This window comes from Cannabis sativa, chromosome 1 (assembly GCF_029168945.1).
Source record: "Cannabis sativa cultivar Pink pepper isolate KNU-18-1 chromosome 1, ASM2916894v1, whole genome shotgun sequence".
In the NCBI taxonomy this organism is placed as follows: Eukaryota; Viridiplantae; Streptophyta; class Magnoliopsida; order Rosales; family Cannabaceae; genus Cannabis; species Cannabis sativa.
The window spans coordinates 49,711,469-49,729,197 of record NC_083601.1 but is presented as its reverse complement, the minus strand read 5'-3'; the positions used below and the strand labels follow the sequence as shown (position 1 = coordinate 49,729,197).

Here is a 17,729-nt window from a genome sequence, read left to right as displayed (position 1 = left end):
TTTAAATGACATCTAATTATTTTGTTACAATTATATGAACTAAGTATGAGGCCTCAAACTAATCAATCGATAACAAGTGCAGCCATTTTTTTTCTAAAAAATCCTTCAACTTATTTCATTTTTTACTTTTTAAATATTTAAATAAAAAAAATTAAATAATTATGTGTAATAATTTAAAATTAAGATTACAAGTATAATAAAATTTAAATTATGAAATTATATGTGTATAATTTTAAATTATAAAAAACTTTGCTATAAAATTTTAAATAATTTAAGTATAAAAAATAAATTGCTAAAAGATCCTTATATAGTAATAAATTGCAAAAAATTAATTAATAATTATAATTAATTTAATTTTAAAATATAATTAATCTTAATTAAAGTTTTATAAGGAAATAAATGATTAGGTTACTTTCAGGTTACAAGTTATTTTTTATTTATTTTTATTTAATTTCCAAATTAATCACAACCATTAAATAATAATCCAATGGCTTAAAAAAATGTAACCATGATGGTTACAATAAAAATGTAACCATTGAAACCTCTTCCAAAATAAATATATATTTTAGTAATTTATTTCTCAATTGTAATAAAAATATAAAAATATAGTACACGAATTTAGGGCTATATAAAAAAACAAGTTGGTCTATTTAAGAAAAACAGTCGATTCGAATAAAGCACGACACAAATTCGACGGTTTATGTTGGGCCTACCCTATAAAATTGTTTTACGACATGGAACGACCTATTTTTTTATGGCACGACATGACTCATATTTTTTATGGTCCGGCACAACACAATCTGTATTTTAAAAAACCCAAAAAATATGGGATGTGCTAACACGACACGCACGTATTTACAATTTTGATCATACACAATGACACAATTTGAAAATTGCATAAAATAAATGGGTTTCAATTTTTCTAAAATAAATTTAAGTCATTTTCAAGTTGACACAGCTAATCTGTTTATTAAACACTACTATAAAAAGCAAATTTCTTGTCGGTCCTCAAAATGATTTTTTTTTGGGTCGTCACTAATAAAAGTGACTGTTTAAATTTCTCGATTATAGTTGAGTATTTCTGATGATTTTGTAGACGGTCGTAGGGCATCCCCAACGGTTTATTACAGTTACAAGTCAAAAAAGTGGGATTTTTTGAAAAAAATGAAATATCAACTTCATTAAAACTAGCATTCTGAATACAAGATGGCATGAAGGTCAGCCAGAACATTATCCTCAAGAATGCTACGATCAGAGTAGAATCGAGAGCGTCTAGCCACAAAATGGGCCACTCGATATGCTGATCGTTTAATAAAACGTAAACTAGCATTAGGTGAAGAAGACAATAAAATTTTACAATCATTAGTAATCAAACCAAAGACATAAGATATTTGTTGTTTACTAAAGATTGCTTGAACAGTGAGTAAGCTGTCAGTTTCCACCTCGATCGTGCTCCACCCTTTGGCTTTTAGCCAACTAAGGGCCTCCTTAACCCCTAAAGCCTCAACAACGTTAGCCTTGTAAGTCCCATGGTAATACTTGGCAATAAAGTCAATAATTTGGCCATTCGAATCACATGCAACCACACCAAACCCATAGGCATTTTCCTTCTCAAATATTGCACCATCGACATTGATCTTAACCGTATTAGAAGCAGGTGTCGTCCATTGCTCAATGTTACTACCATCATGCAAGAGAGAGGATGATAATAAACATGTTTTATCTTGAGCTTTTCGCCAATGATCAAGAGTAACCCAAGCCGAAGTGAAAATTTGAGTAGAAGAGGAAGCTTTTTTATCCCAAACCAAGGTGTTTCTTGCTTTCCAAAGAACCCAACAAATCATAACCACAAGGCAAATAACATCATCATCATATCTATTAAACACACTGTCAAGCAGTGTCCAATAGTGCCATTCGAATCAGCATGAGGGATCAAATCAGCTTTGTGCCAACAACTTAAAGCAAGAGGGCAGTTGAGAAGAATATGAGAAGCTGTCTCAACAAGTTGAAGGCAAACAGGACAAGTTGGGGAAATACTTACACACTTAGTAACCAGTTGGAGACAACTTGGTAGAGCATCAGAAACTGCTCTCCACATGAAGTTCTTCACTTTAGGTAGTATTTTAAGGTGCCAAAGTTTGTGCCAGAATCCCGAATTGTTCATACTAGGCCGAGAATTTTTCTGAAGTTGCAGCATGGAATAAGCAGATTTTACAGTGTAGTCGCCTGTTCTATCACCAGTCCATGACCAACAATCTTCAACAGCTGCAGAACTAAAGGGGATTCCAAGAATTAAATCCGCATCCCAAGTGTTAAACATATCCTTGACAAGAGAGACGTCCCAGCTTCGAGTATAAACATCAAAGAGAGAACTAACCATGTACTCATCAAGGCCCGGTCCTGTAATAGAGACATAGGGGTTGACAGGATCAGGAAGCCAAGGTTGTTTGAGAATGTGTGTTGAAAGCCCAGTACCAATAGTTATTCTAGCCCCAAGACGAACCAAATTTTGTGCACTCCAAATACTACGCCAGACAAAACTAGGATTGTTACCCAATTCAGCATTTAAAAAGTCAGCGCGAGGGTAGTATTTAGCTTTATACACCTGACTAGCAAGAGACGATGGTGAACAAAGAAGTCTCCAACCTTGCTTAGCCAACATGGCAATGTTGAAATCATGGAGATGTCGAAAATCCATACCCCAGAGTCTTTAGGTGTAGCCATACGATCCCAAGACATCCACATGATTCCTTGTCCATGGGAACTTTTTATTTTCCACCAAAAGTTTGCCATAATTTTCTCAATGTCTTGGCAAATACCCAACGGAATGAGGAATACACTCATAGCATAAGTTGAAAGGGATTGGATGACAGTTTTAAGCAAGATTTCTTTCCCAGCACGAAAAAGTGGGATTTTTAGTAGACATCTCTGACGATTTTAAATTGTCAGGGATAACCATTATATATAAAACACAATTTTCATCTCATTTTATTTCGGGTCTCTTAAGATATAAACCTTGCCCTCCAAAAAAAAAATAGATCTCATTTTTTCAATATTACTCTCGCTCTGTCCTTCTCCTCCTCTCTCTCTCCTCTGTCACCAAAATTAGCGCCAAAGGCCAAGTTACCAACTCGCTTTCTCCTCTCACCAAAATAGTCCAGAGGTATATATAAAGATATATATATATATATATGTTGGAGATCAAAGCATGTTGATCTTGTTCAACTTCAGCTCGAAACCAAAGACAACACACATATGCACCAGAACACAAACTCAAGAGAGAGAGAGAGAGAGAATAACAACTAACAGTTATGTCTTTCATTGAATGGTAACAATATTACAATAGTACAGTAATGAATAAGAAACGAATAGAGGTATATATAGGAATACCTCATAGTACAAGATACAGGGACAAGCAGAAGTTTCCTAATACAGATAGTTAACAAACTGTTACCTGATTGTCATTGACCAAAAATAAAAAGTTACACCTAATTGACTATGACACAAACATAACAATTCTCCACCTTGTCTTTGTAATTTCAAGTCACTAGGCACACATTCTATTGTCAATATTTAATAGATTTAGGCAATGATCAAATTTTGCTGCAGGGAGTGATTTTGTCAACATGTCTGCATCATTGTCATCAGTAGGAACCTTGATCAATTTATTCCTAAAGAATAGGAAAATATATGAAGTTAAAACTTAGCCTGGGGCTAGCTTAAAATACCACTGTTGGGCTATTCCAGCCAGGGTTGCCAGAAATATTTGGCATTGCACATCTCCATATACTTGTTGGAGATCCGTTTGGATCTTAAAGTACTTTATGTGTGCTAGGTAATCTTCTTTCCCCATGTACATCTTCCAAGTTGGCATTTTGAACTTGGATATGGGCAATACATTAATGTATGCAGAGAATGGTGACTCCCTTGATTGTCAAGTTATAGGTCGGACGACTTTGGGCTGGACAGGTCTTTAATCATGTTTTTGAGTTGATCCAACTATGCTTCTATAAATGGGCCCACTGTGACGTCTTCTTGTCTAGACAACATTCCTTGGCCGGCCAAAACTTCATGGTTGGAGAGGTATGTTTGGTCGACCAACTCTTGGTTGGACAACTAGTATTGATCAGCCAGTCTTTGGGTTGAAAATGTGTCTTGACCGTCGATGAGATTCTCCTGGTTAGCCAGGCCGATTTGTGGGCTAATAGGAGGTTGATCGTACCAACTTCTTGAGTTTGATTGATCCACACGCCTGAAACTATTAATATTACGTGGACCACTAAAAATTTACCACGTGTACAAGTGTGTACATATGGACAGTCCACCGTGGCACTTAACTGTGCTTTTTGGACGGAGGGGTTCAAAGCAAAACGGAATGCGAGTTTAGGTAGTTTTGCCCCAAAAAATTGATTTTTGTGGTTAAATGTTAAAAAATTCAAAGTTCAGGTGGTTTAACCGTTAATATCCTTAACAAAAATGAGGTTTGGATATTTTTGCCACTAAAATTTTAATTTTTGTAATTAAGTGTTAAAAAATATAAAGTTCAAGTGAGTTTGCTGCCAATATCCTTTTATTTTCATATACTTATAGAAAGTGAGAAATTTAGTATTTTTGTTTTTCTTTAGGGTGTGTTTGGAAGTAACTGTGTAATTACTAAGTAGGGTAATTACTAGGGTGGTAATTACACAGTGTAGTAATTACACTACATTTTAAAATGCAAGGTGTGTTTGGATATGAGGTGGTAATTACATATGAATTCTTAATATCTTGTTTAGCAAAATAGTTAGTAATTACATGGGAAAATAATATTCTATTAGTAGCTAATGTTTAATATGGAAAGTTTTTTGCAATTACACAGTGTAATTACATTTAATTCTCATGGGGGGCCATGAGAATTGGAGAGTGTAATTGGAACCCCTCAATTACTTCTAATTACACAGTTACAGTGTAATTACATGGTGAGACAAACATGCCAAATTATGTAATTACCTCCAATTACACACAAATCCAATTACATTGTGTCTTTCCAAACGCACCCTTAATAATTAATTTTCTTTTCTATGTAAAAAAACCGATCTTGGGCAAAAAATTTGTTGAAATTAAATCAAATTTTTTGTCAAAGAAAAAAAAGTAAAATCTATTATTATTATGAAGAATAACAAGAACAACAATGAGTGCCATAATGGACATGTAAAACGGATGGTTAAAAGTTTGAATTCTCTTCATACAAGACGTTACCTTTGCGCTGCCGTACTGTAATTCCCCGTACCGCTCCGTGCGTCCGGCCGTATGGCCCAGGGTAGTGGCCTGTGCCCTCAAGCATTGTACAAAATTCTTTAGGGTTTTATACCCTGTCACAAAAGGGGAATAAGGAAAGGTATTTTTTACTGAATCCTTCTGCGCCGTATTGCTGGTTTTCCCCTTCTGTGCACTGGTTTTCTTCTGTGACTTTCCAGGTTTTCCCAATCTCCTTGCTCTGTTTTTCAAAGGATACTTGCTTCTTCTACGTAGTTATGGCTGGCCCTAGTGTTCAAGCGGTGGAAGAGCTGATAGAGGAAACGGAAAATTTTTGCTTTGATGATTTTTCCATTCAAGTTGAACCCGATAATGATGTTGCTCGTGATACTGTGGCGAGGACGGTGGTGGGCCGGTTTTTTGCCAAACGCGGGGTCTCTTTGGGTACTCTGCGACGGGCTCTGTCCGGGATGTGGAGGCTCTCGCCGGGGTGGCGTCTGCAGGAGCCATCGCCAAAGATCTTTGTTTACTGATTGAATAGCCCGAGGGAGGCCAAGTCGGTTCTGGAAAATGGGCCTTGGAATCCGTGTGGTGGTTTCCTGTTGGTGACGGCCCTGCCCGAAGATGGAGATTGGAGGTCTGCCAATCTTGAGTCTCTAGATATATGGGTTAAGGCCTTTGGGGTGCCTATGCCGTTTATGACGGACGCCTGGATTGCTAACATGACTTCTCGTATGGGGTCCCTCATCCAATCCAAAAAAGTTCGACGAAATGGGATCATTGCGAATGACTTTTTACGATTCCAGGTTAGACTCAATATTAAAGTTCCGATTCTTGCTGGGGTCTCTCTAACTGATGATAGGAAGAAGAAATGGTGGTGCCATCTCAAATATGAACGTCTCCCGGTGTTTTGTTTCAAATGCGGAGTTATTGGCCATGAGGAAGAAGCTTGCACGGGTCGGAAAAGAACGGTGACAGTTCAAGATGGACGTACAGTCCCGCTTTATGGCCCTTGGCTCAGAGATGGATCAAAGTTAGAGAACGGATTTGCGCTTCTTGAGGTTGATGATATTAGCGACATTCGGAGATTGGAAAAATCCGATTGTATTGCGTCGGGGGTGGGTGAGGCTAATGGTGGTCCTATTGAGGTGGGTCCGGTAGTCGCTCCGGGGCAGTGATTCCCTCTTCTCCTGTTGCCGTGACTAGAGTGGAGCAATTGGGTATGGAAGGTGTAGTTACCTAGAACTCCGAACAGGCCTTTCCTGTAGCTTATAATGACTATGTTGATCTCTCCAAATTCCCCACCAAGCATGTGCTACATGTTGCTAATATCTTCAAGGAGAAATTGGGCCCTATTAAATTTGGTGCGATGCATGAAAATGAGGAGGAGCCGCGGATCAATCCTCTGCCGATTCAGAAGCTCAAAAAACCCAAGCTTGTTAGGCCAAGAGGTATTCCTAAACCCCCTATGTTTGGTCGTAATTTTGACCCGAATAAGTTAAGTGGTTCCAAGAGGAAGAAGAGTGTTGGTAAGAGCACTCGGCGGAGTGAGTTTGTGGCGGAAAGCCAGGGAGGGTGTTGCATCCAGGTGGTTGATAAGACAGGCATCCCTGAGGTCTTTGGGGAGGTTAGTGGGGTGAACCAGAGCCTTGGTGTCTCGAATGGATCGGAAGGCGAGGATTCAGGGAAGAGGCATCGTATTGATATGGAGTGTTTGCGATCTAAGGAAGGATCGTTTGGCTTGAATTTGGAGAATGTTTGTCAACCTATGGATGAGTTCACCCCGGGTGACAAAATTGAATTTGGTTCGGGTTTCCAACCGGGTTTGGCAACTGTGTCTGCTCCGGCTTTCTTGGCGGCCACGGAGATGGAAGCAGAGTCGGTTAAATCTGATGCGAGAGCTCCTAGGAAGGGTCTTGCACAAGAAGTTCTAAAGGGTTCTACTCAGGATTTTTCTATGGCCGAGGAGGCGGGCCGTATCATGCCCCCCAACGCCTCATGAAGCTCCTCTCGTGGAATTGTCGGGGATTGGGAAATCCCCGGGCAAAAAAAGCTCTCCGGAACCTTATCCGCGATCAGGATCCGGATGTGCTTTTTCTAATGGAAACTAAGTTGGTTCATAGGCGTATGGATGGTGTTTGGCGCCGGTTAGGCTTTGCTGGTGGGGTTGTTGTTGGCTCGAGTGGAGCTGCTGGCGGGTTGTGCCTTTGTTGGAAAGAGGGCATTGAGATTGAGGTTGTTTCGTCGACTCCTTCAACCATCACTGCTCGCTTCTCGAGGGTTCTTAATGGCCCGGTTTGGACCTGCTTTTGTGTTTATGCCCCCCTTACCGCGGGGAGAGGGTGACCTTTTGGGAGAATCTTTCAATTGAAGTGGCCGCGGTTGTTGAGCCGTGGGTTGTGGTGGGGGATCTGAACCTGATTCTTGATCAAGCCGAGAAGGTCGGAGGCTCCCCTCCGGCGAGATCTGATTGTCAAATCTTTAGGGATTTCCTGGATGTGTCTGGAGGCGTGGATCTTGGCAGTGTGAGAGGATTCTATACTTGGTCTAATGGTCGAGACTTTAGCCATCTTATTCGGGAAAGGTTGGATAGAGTGGTTGGTGATTCTTCCTGGATCGTGGCTTATCCTAAGGCGGGAGTTAGATCCTTGGCCATCAAAGATTCTGATCATGCCCCTAATTTTTTGGATCTCCTTTTAGATCGTGAGTGCTTTTCTACTCCTTTCCGATTCTTAGATGCCTGGACCCGTGACCCTGGTTGTAGGGAAGTGATCCGTCAGGCTTGGGAGATTGAGGTCAGGGGTTTTAAGAGCTTCCAACTTGTGACTAGACTCGCGGAGTCTAGGAGACGTCTTGCTAAATGGAACAGGGAAGTCTTTGGTTTCTGTAAGGAAAAACTTGCTTTGTTGGATAAATTGCTGATTGAGGTTCAGGGGCGGCCACCCTCCCCCGATAGCCTGAAGATTGAAGCTGATATCCTTCTTGAGATGGAGGAGATAAATAAGAGAGACCAGGAGATTTGGAAGCAGAAATCCCGTGAGTTATGGTTGAAGGATGGGGATCGGAATTCTAGATTTTTCCATGCCTCTACTATCATCCGGCGCAAACGCAACTTTGTGGGAGCAGTCTCTGATAATGGCTCGGATTGGGTGACAGGACGGGCCAATGTGGGAAATTACTTTTGTAATAAGTTCTCTGAAGTGTTCACCTCCGGTAATCCCAGCTTGGAGAATGAGGTTTTTGATTGTATCTCTCGGGTTGTGTCTCATGAGGATAATGTGGACTTGATGAGGGTTCCTACTGCGGAGGAGATCAAAGCGGTTGTCTGGTCCTTGGGTCAGTTGAAAGCTCCTGGTCCGGATGGGATGCCGGGTCGCTTCTACAGAGCCCACTGGGATATTGTGAGTGGAGATGTCATTGGGTCGGTTACCCAATTTTTCCAGACAGGGGAGTTCGTTAGGACTCTTAATCAGACTTTTATTGTGCTCATCCCGAAGCGCGTTAATGCCCAGAGTTTCGATGATTTTCGTCCGATTAGCTTGTGTAACTTCTCCTATAAAATCATCTCCAAACTTCTAGCCAACCGTCTTAAGAAGTTGTTGCCTCGCCTTATTTCCCCTTTCCAGTCGGCTTTTTTCTCAGGGAGGTGGATTGCGGAGAATGGTATGATTGCTCATGAGCTTATGGACTCTTTCAAAAAGATGAAGGGCCGTAGGGGGTTTGTTGGTTTGAAACTGGATATGTCTAAGGCTTATGATCGGATGGAATGGAGCTTTTTGGACAAGGCCATGGCTTCTTTTGGCTTTGATGTCGGGTTTCGGAGGTTGGTGGCGAAGTGTGTCTCCTCTGTGGCCTTCTCTGTTCTTTTAAATGGCGGCCCGCTTAAGCAGATCTTTCCGGAACGGGGTCTCAGGCAGGGAGACCCCTTGTCCCCCTATCTTTTTATACTCTGTAGTGAGGTGCTCTCTCGGTTACTCCTAAATTCGGAACATCGGGGCTTGATCAAGGGCTTCTCTCACTCGAGGAATGGGCTTCCCTTTTCCCACCTTATGTATGCCGATGACACCTTCATTTTCTGTGAAGCTAATAAGGAGAATGTGTTGGAGGTCCAGTGGTGCCTTGAAGTGTATTGTAGGAACTCGGGTCAGAGAATCAATTCGAACAAGTCTGCTATTGTTTTTTCGGACAACGTGGGTGCGGACCTTAGAAGTGAAATCAAGGGGCTGATGGGGTTTCGTGATCTAAACCGAAGTGATAAATTCCTTGGAAACCCGATTCTTTTCTCTGGTAGCAAAGTAAGGGACTTTGGCTTCATTGTTGACAAGATGGCTCGGAGGATCGAGGGGTGGAAATCTAAACTTCTTTCTCTCGCGGGTCGCACTACGTTGATACAATCTGTGGCCTTGAGCATCCCAACTTATACTATGTCACCTTCGTAGTCCCTAAATCCATTTGTCATTCTTTGGATAGAATGGTGCGCCGCTTTTGGTGGAAGGGGTCGGATGATTCGACCCGGTTCATGGCTTTGGCTAATTGGGATACTATTTGTGTTCCAAAACGGTGGGGCGGTCTTAACTTCAAGAAGTTTGAGGAATTTAACTTCGCCCTTGTGACTAAACTTGGATGGCACCTTGCTGCTGGTACTGATTCCCCGTGGTGCCAGCTGTTCAAGGATAAGTATTTTCGGCGATCGAACTCCTTCTGGAGTGCTCCTAAGTCCAAGTCTTGGTCTTTCAGGGCTAAAAGCATCATGTCCACTAGGGATTTCCTCCGGAATGAGACTTGCTTTGTGGTGGGGAATGGAGCTTCGGTGGACATTTGCCACTCTCCTTGGCTGCCTGGACACAATTGGGAGAGCTATGTAGCTGCCTTCAATCCAAGAGTTTGTGAGAAAGGAGTTATGGTCAATTCCTTGGTTATCCCAGGACGGGGTGATTGGAACTTTGAGGCCCTTGAGAGTTGGTTTATTCCAAGTATGGTGAAGGATGTTATTGCTGTCCCTCGGCTCACCATGGATGCTAATGATGAACTATTCTGGAAGTCATCTCCGGATGGCTCCTTTTCGGTTAAAAAGGCATATTTGGCTTGCATCCGTGACAGGTGTCTTATTGAGGAGAGAATGTGGAGTACTCTTTGGAAAGATAAGGGGCATGAGAGGATTAAGATTTTCCTTTGGCGTCTTGCTAGGGACATTTTACCGTTTGGGAGTAGGATCCAACGCATCTTCGGCAATAACTCTCACTGTGTGCTCTGTAATTCAGGTGACGATTCACCAACTCACCTTTTCTTTCATTGTGATATTGCTGTCCAGGTTTGGCGCTCCGGCCCTTGGGGTTTTCGATCGGATTCTATGGTGTTTTCTGACACTCTGGACATGACTAAGTGGCTACTAAAACCATATGGTACCCCCCTTATTGATAGTGACCTTGCCTTGTTCTCTAAGTATGCGATCTCTCTTTGTTATATTCTTTGGAGGACTAGAAATACTTCCTTCCATGAGGGAGTGCGGCCTGTGGTGGCTAGCATCCAGCAGGCGATCTCCTTGTTGGTGGCGGATTGGCCTAATGAGGAGACTTCTGTGGTGATTCGGCATGAGGAGCACAATTCCAGTTTGGGGGAGTTCTTAAGGGAGATACCTCGGAGTGATGTCTATGTCTTTGTGGATGCGGCTGTTCGGGGTGAATTCGGGATTGCTGCTGTCATAGTCTGCGATCTTTCGGGTCAGGTACTCGAGGCAGCCACGGTTAAGAGGAGAGTGTCGTCTCCGTTTGAGGCAGAGCTTGCGGCAATTCACTTGGGCTGCTGCAGAATTCTTGGCCGAGGGTGACTATTCTGTCTGACTGCAAGACGGCGGTGCAGGGACTTTCTTCTGGCCAGTCGCCGGAGTGGAGGGTTAGAGGGCTTTTCGATGACACATTTCTCCTTCTCAGCCAGATGCCGAACCACCACCTGTGCTGGATTCCTCGGAGTTGGAACTCGGGTGCGCACTCCTTAGCAGCCTGGGCTGCCTCTGCCGGTTGTTTTAGGCAGTTTTCTTCAAGGGAAGTGGCACCCTTTGTTGCCACTATGAACTTTAGCTTTTAGGCCTCTTTGGTTTTAAATAAAGTTTCTGTTATCAAAAAAAAAAGAAAAAACAATGAGTGCCATAAGAACAAGTAGTTAGGAATTTTTGAAGGGATTATTGGCTTCATTTTTTGGACACAAAAATAATAAAAAAGAATTATTGGTGAAGTTGCACTTGAATGGACAGTCTAACAGTATTTCACATAGTGGACAAATTTCTAATTTCAATTAGTATCCTAAATGTGTTTTAATGGTTTTAATTAGACCAACACTCAGGTAAACAAATAAAAAGATCCACACAAAAAATTTCCACGAGCTCATATGCTGTTTCATAATCTTTATATGAATTCATTATTATTTTCTATGTGCAACAACTATTTAAGATAACAAATCCTATAATTACAACTCCCCTCAATTTTTTTTTTTTTAAAAATCCTATAATTACAACTTATTACCAAATTTGACTCACCATGATTTTGACCCATAATGACAAAAATAAAAATAAAACTTACTTAAAAAGAAAAAGACAAAATTAACATAAATAAATGAAAAAATAATATAGAAAAAAAAAGTTTATTAATATAGGTGAAATCCAACAAAAAAAAACCAAGATATTTATGTAAACTAACAATAAATAAGCTTCCAAAAACTGTATAACTAAAGGGATTCACTGACTACTAGGGACAACTCTATTTAAATTGTCTTATTTTACGTACATTATATGAGTACAATTAAGTTCCAATTCATCCAATTATTTATTTTATCATCTTTTTTCTTTTTGTTATGAAATGGCTTAAATACCATAAAGGGAAATAACTATTTCCATTGATGCATATACATTACAAAGCTTCCAAATTTTTCCCATATATTAATACAGATACTGAAATATATTCTTGTTCTGGGAGAAAAATATTTACATGTTTTTATTTTTTCCAGCTATAATATTTTTTGGAAAAAAAAATATATTAACTAAATAAGGGCGTTAGGTATAAAAAAAAATATTAAAGAAAAAATGTAGGCCAGTATCCAATATATTTTTCACTTTTACAATAAAGGGAGTTCAACTAATTTCAATTTTTTTGTTTAATTTGAAATTAGTTGAATTACCTTTTAGATACTAATTTTAAAAGAATTTTTTTTTAATAAAATTTCAAAAGAATTGATCACTGATTTTATTTTCAATAAAATTTAAATAGAGTTTTTTCGGTTAAATCCTTTCAATTATTAATTTACTTGCACTTAACTTTCTAAGTTCAAATTTTAATAGGAAAAACCTTCAAAATACTTAACTGCTTGCAAATTTAAGTTGTCATTCATTTTTTTACAGTTAATTACTAATATATACTGCTTATGTATATTTTTGTACATGTGTTAAATATATTGATACATCTAATATTATTATTTTAAAAATATAAAAATAATTCAAAATTTATAATATATTTTATTTTTTAAAATATTTTAATTAATTTTAAAAATAATTTATAAATAATAATATTAAGTATACCAATATAAACATGTCATGTGTACAAGAGTGTACAGATAAGTAACCCATTAACTTAAAAATACTTTAAATTTATTAATAATTCAGTAATTTAAAGAATTTTATCGCTAAAATTTAAAGTTACAAAAATTAAACATAAGTAAAACCACAGTTTAAAAAAATTTTGCCCAAAAAAAACTATATTAATTATTATCATTTGAAAGTTATACGGTGATAATAAACATGTTATTATTCCCTGACATATTTTCTTTGTCAGCAATCTGCCCAATCTAATCTATTCTCCAAACCAAAGTGATAAAAAAGTGAAAAAAGAAAAAATTTCTCTCATTATTGTAAGGTCATTCAGTTTCAAAATTCATCAAACAATTTTATTACTGCAGGGGTTAATTTTATTTTCCAATTTTAAAAAGAAAATTAAATCAGGTAGCGGTGAAAATCCGTGAAAATTTAATAATTAATAATAATGAAATAAAGAAAAGGGAGTTTGTTTGGCGTTGAGTTTTTTTTTTTTTTTTTTTTTTTTTGTGAGTGTCGGTCTGGCGGGTATGGAGGAGAGAAGAGCGGTGGGGGTAGAGAGAGAAAGAGAGTGTGGGACCCGTGTGTAATCAGATGAGAGAGAAAGAGAGAAAGTAGAGAGAGAAAACTTCAACATCACGACAGAAAGAAGGGGAAAAAAAATGGAGGAGAGAGAGAGGGAGAGAGAGAGTAGTAAAAGCCAGCTAGCAATGAAGGAGGAGCCTCACCTACCATTACCATCACTACTCTCTCTTCTTCCTTTTTAGCCTTTCTTCTTCTCTTCTATCTTCTTTCAAACCATTCCCTCTCTCTTCTGCAACTCCACCACACCTCTCTCTCTCTTTCTCATTCTCTATAATTTGAGTTGCTCACTCACACTAGACAATTTAGTTAGGGTTCTTAGCTACAACTTACAGCACACTATACTTACATTCGTTTCGCGCGGGAATTACATACGATTGTGTTGTTAGTACCAAGCCATTTTGAATTACAGGTTTGGCTCTTGATTTTGCCTTGAACTTGTTTTGTTTTTGAGTGTCGGCAAACACACAAACGAAGCCATTCATTGTCTAATTTGACCACATTTTGAATTTGAGGAACAGTATTTTGTACTTTGTACGTACAAATTAGCCTACTCCATTTTCAATTTAGTAATTCAATTTCCTTTCTGCTCACTTAATTGTTATCAATTTTGCTTAGTTCTTAGCTGAATATTCCAAGTTCAACTTTCACAAGATAATCTTCAAAACTCAATTTATTTCTCAAAGAATAAAAATGAGAAGTTGTAATACGTGGTAATTGGAACCAGCTAAGCGGTAGAATGGGCCAAACGTGTTTTTTGCAGTTCCATTAAATTATTTTCTCTCATTTTTTTTTCTTACGTAATTTAGTGAATTAAGAAAGTTTTTGAAATATTCTTTCCAAGAGAAATTAGAGTGTGAAATATATAGTAATTCCTTTCTTAAATTAGTGCTAACATGCGCCACACGGTCTGCTTCCCAACTTGCCCATATTCGTTTTATTTTTCGTCTCTCACTATAAATTCGACCCCATTATAAAGAATTTTTCTCCTCATTTTCCTTGTTTCTGAATATTTTTTTTATTTTCTCAGGAAAATTTCTTATTTCGAGAAAATGATCGGACCAAACTTCATGGACGAGATTGACTGCGGAAGCTTCTTCGACCACATCGACGACCTTCTTGATTTCCCAAGCGATGACGTCGACGCCGGCTTGGGTCCAAGCACCGACAACAAATCGTTCCCAAGCATTTGGTCAACTCAATCGAACTCGCTCCCCGGTTCCGACTCGGTTTTCTCCGGCAATAGTGCTTCTGACCTCTCCGCCGAGCTCTCTGTTCCGGTGAGTATTAGTCAGTAGTTCCCCCTCACATGGTTTTCATCAGTTTCCCGTTAATTCCGTGTTTGGCTTACCATTTTTAATAATTTAATTTTTTTTTAAAACAAACTTTTAGTAATTTTTTTTTTTGTAAATGACGTCATAACCTGTAATTACGGCGTCGTTTTCAAATTTCCGATTAATACAAAATTAAGCCAGGCTGGCAACCCATGAAATCTTCATGCCTATTGCCCACTGATGTCAACATCGTTGTGTCTCTAATTTGGTGGTTTTGTTTGTTTTTCTTTTTCAAATTTTGGCTTCATGTCTAAATCAAAATGAGTTTAAATTTCGAAATCGGTCCCTTTTGGTTAGGGGTACCTTTAGGTAATTTCACTCTCTTCGTCTAGAAGGGTGCTTTCTGTAAAATCACAGTGCGTTATCAATGTCGGTGGATAACTTGTTGAATAATTGCTCCATTAATGGATGTCATGTGAGTTTGTCATGTGATAGTTTGAAAGTGAATTATGGCGCTCTGTGCTTTTTTTTATTATTCTTACCTGGCTGTCCTTTACTTTGCCCCCCTTTTTTATATTTTATTTAACTTTTATGAATTAATACAATCATTGTTTTTTATTAAATTTCAATGTTACATTATTATTAGAAGAAGGTATGAATGAATTGACAATTGAGTCATAACTGATAATTTTTTATTTTTTGGTTATAATTTCAGTATGAAGACATTGTCCAATTGGAATGGCTTTCCACATTTGTGGAGGACTCATTTTCTGGTGGAAGTCTCACTATGAACAAAGAAGACTCGTCCACTTTAAACAAGGACTCATCCCGCCAACAGTTCCAAACTTCTAGCCCGGTTTCAGTTCTCGAAAGTAGCTCTTCTTGCTGCGGTGAGAAGAGTGGACCTCGCAGCCCCGAAGCCACCACCCCTGGAGGGCGGCGTGGACGTGCTCGCAGCAAGCGTCCTCGGCCAGCCACATTCAATCCCCGCCCTGCCATTCAACTGATTTCACCAACATCCTCGGTGATTGACACCCCGCAGCCATTTGTTGGCCTTAAGAGCTCATCAGATTCTGAGAATTTCGCTGAGTCTCGCCCAATGATTAAGATTCCTAGACAAATTCCAGTGGATCAAAAGAAGAAAAAGAAGATCAGACTAACTTTCCCTGCACCCCCTACTGAGATGAATCAAAATCCAACTTTGCAAGCAGCAGTTAGGAAGTGTATGCATTGTGAAATCACTAAGACACCTCAGTGGAGAGCAGGGCCTATGGGGCCGAAAACCCTTTGCAACGCTTGTGGTGTTCGCTACAAATCAGGCCGGCTCTACCCGGAATACAGGCCTGCAGCTAGCCCAACATTCATTCCATCATTGCATTCCAATTCCCACAAGAAAGTTCTTGAGATGAGAAACAAGGGTGGTGAGCTGATAGCTGTGTCTGGAACTGCGAATGCGATGACTTTGAACGAGGCCACCACACCGGAACTTATTCCAAATACAAATAGCAGCATTTCCCTGGATTATATGTGAGGAACAACTAGGGAAGGAGTTGTTTTCCCAGTTTGGGAAAATGGTTTCTTTACTGGGCTTCCCTATTAGTTCCTCTATTATGTTATATCCGCTTACTGTTTATTTCATTTCTTTGTTCATTGGTTTTTTGTACAGGGATGGAATGGGGGGGTTGGCAAATAGGAGCAAACATAGATGACCATATATTTTTAGCTAGTAGAGAAGGAAGGATTGTAATGAGAGAACTGAAAAGGAAGAAGATATGGTAGAAAAAAGGAATATGCAAGTTTAAGAGAGTAGAGAGTTTAGGTTTAGTTTGATGATTAGTAAAGTCCTCGAGGTTATATTAGGTTTGTTAAGCTCTATTCTGTGTTTGTCTCTCTCTTTTTTTCTTTCTTTCTTTGTATTCTTTTCTCGTGTACTTCCTTTTGTAAGGGAATTCTTTTTGCAGTTCATTTGTAGTAGCGAAAATTCTGAGACGAGTAATGGAATTTGAAATTTGTTATACTTCTTTTCTTAATTATTTTATTTATTTTCTCAAGAAATGAGGTAGTATTCTTCTTTTTTACTTTACCTTGTTTATAAATTGTAATAGTAAGTACTAGTTGTATGTACCCAATCGTATTAATGGGACAGATTTTGTCAGTAGTGTGTCTTTCAGATGAAAAGCTTGTCTTACTTGCATTATAGATTGGCTTAATAGTTCAGTACACCTTTTGCTGCTTTACAAAGCAAGCTTGTATAAAGTTCCTCTCCAAAGTAAAGGTACGTTCCCTAAATAATAAAAGCTATTGGGTGAATCACAATCATGCTTATCATCTAGAACAAATAACACACTCTTATCATTTTTTAAAGTGATATTGTGGGCAAAATTACATAAAGTTTTATGGATAGTAACACTTTAACTTTATAAATTTATTTTTTGACGGTAAAATTTATTCTGTTTTGGCATTTACACTTCTATTTAAAAAAATTTGTTAAGTGTCCAAGTAAATTGGTTATGTGTACTCAAATGTAAACTGACAAATTTTTAGTTGAAAATGAACAAGAAAGTTGGAACTTAGCTTGAAATCAATGGCAACAAAAAAGTGTTCTTTATTGACTTTCAACACATTACAATCAGAGTTTTGAACTCAATTATACTCATCAATGGTGTACAATACTAGTTACAATAATTCCTCACAGTGGGGAGTCTCAATCAGATACACCATAAACCCTTTTACATCCCTCCTTCACACACTAACTTTCTAGAACTGAGTACAACTCGAGAGAACTAAATAGTAGAGAGAGCTCTTCTAGGGGTTGAAGTTGTCTTAAGTGTAGGGTTGTTATGTCTATTTATAGTTATTGACAATTGAGGCAGTTGGACAGAATTAAAAGCCAACTAACTTAATTGCCTATCGAGTACAAAGGAAACAGACAAATGTATAGAACCGATGTTGCAGCATTCGGCTAGTGGCTAGTTTAGTGAGCTGATTCCCAACCTATCCATCTGAATTAGTTCAGTAAACCAGTCATGCATGGATGATTTAAGACTCAACCATCTTGA

The 17,729-nt window shown here is 38.8% G+C and overlaps 2 protein-coding genes across 2 annotated transcripts; one reads left to right on the top strand and one right to left on the bottom strand.

The window, feature by feature from the left end:
- Positions 1–1,187: 1,187 nt before the first annotated feature.
- On the bottom strand, positions 1,188–1,844 carry LOC133034985 (uncharacterized). The gene has a single exon (XM_061110579.1). It carries the CDS (start codon positions 1,842–1,844, stop codon positions 1,188–1,190), a length of 657 nt encoding a protein of 218 aa, XP_060966562.1.
- Positions 1,845–13,393: 11,549 nt separating this feature from the next.
- Positions 13,394–16,687, top strand: LOC115705217 (GATA transcription factor 8). The gene is made up of 3 exons (XM_030632484.2): positions 13,394–13,808; positions 14,427–14,676; positions 15,386–16,687. The coding sequence occupies exons 2-3, from the start codon at positions 14,449–14,451 to the stop codon at positions 16,199–16,201; spliced, it is 1,044 nt and encodes a 347-aa protein (XP_030488344.2). The 5' UTR covers positions 13,394–13,808; positions 14,427–14,448; the 3' UTR covers positions 16,202–16,687.
- Positions 16,688–17,729: the final 1,042 nt, after the last annotated feature.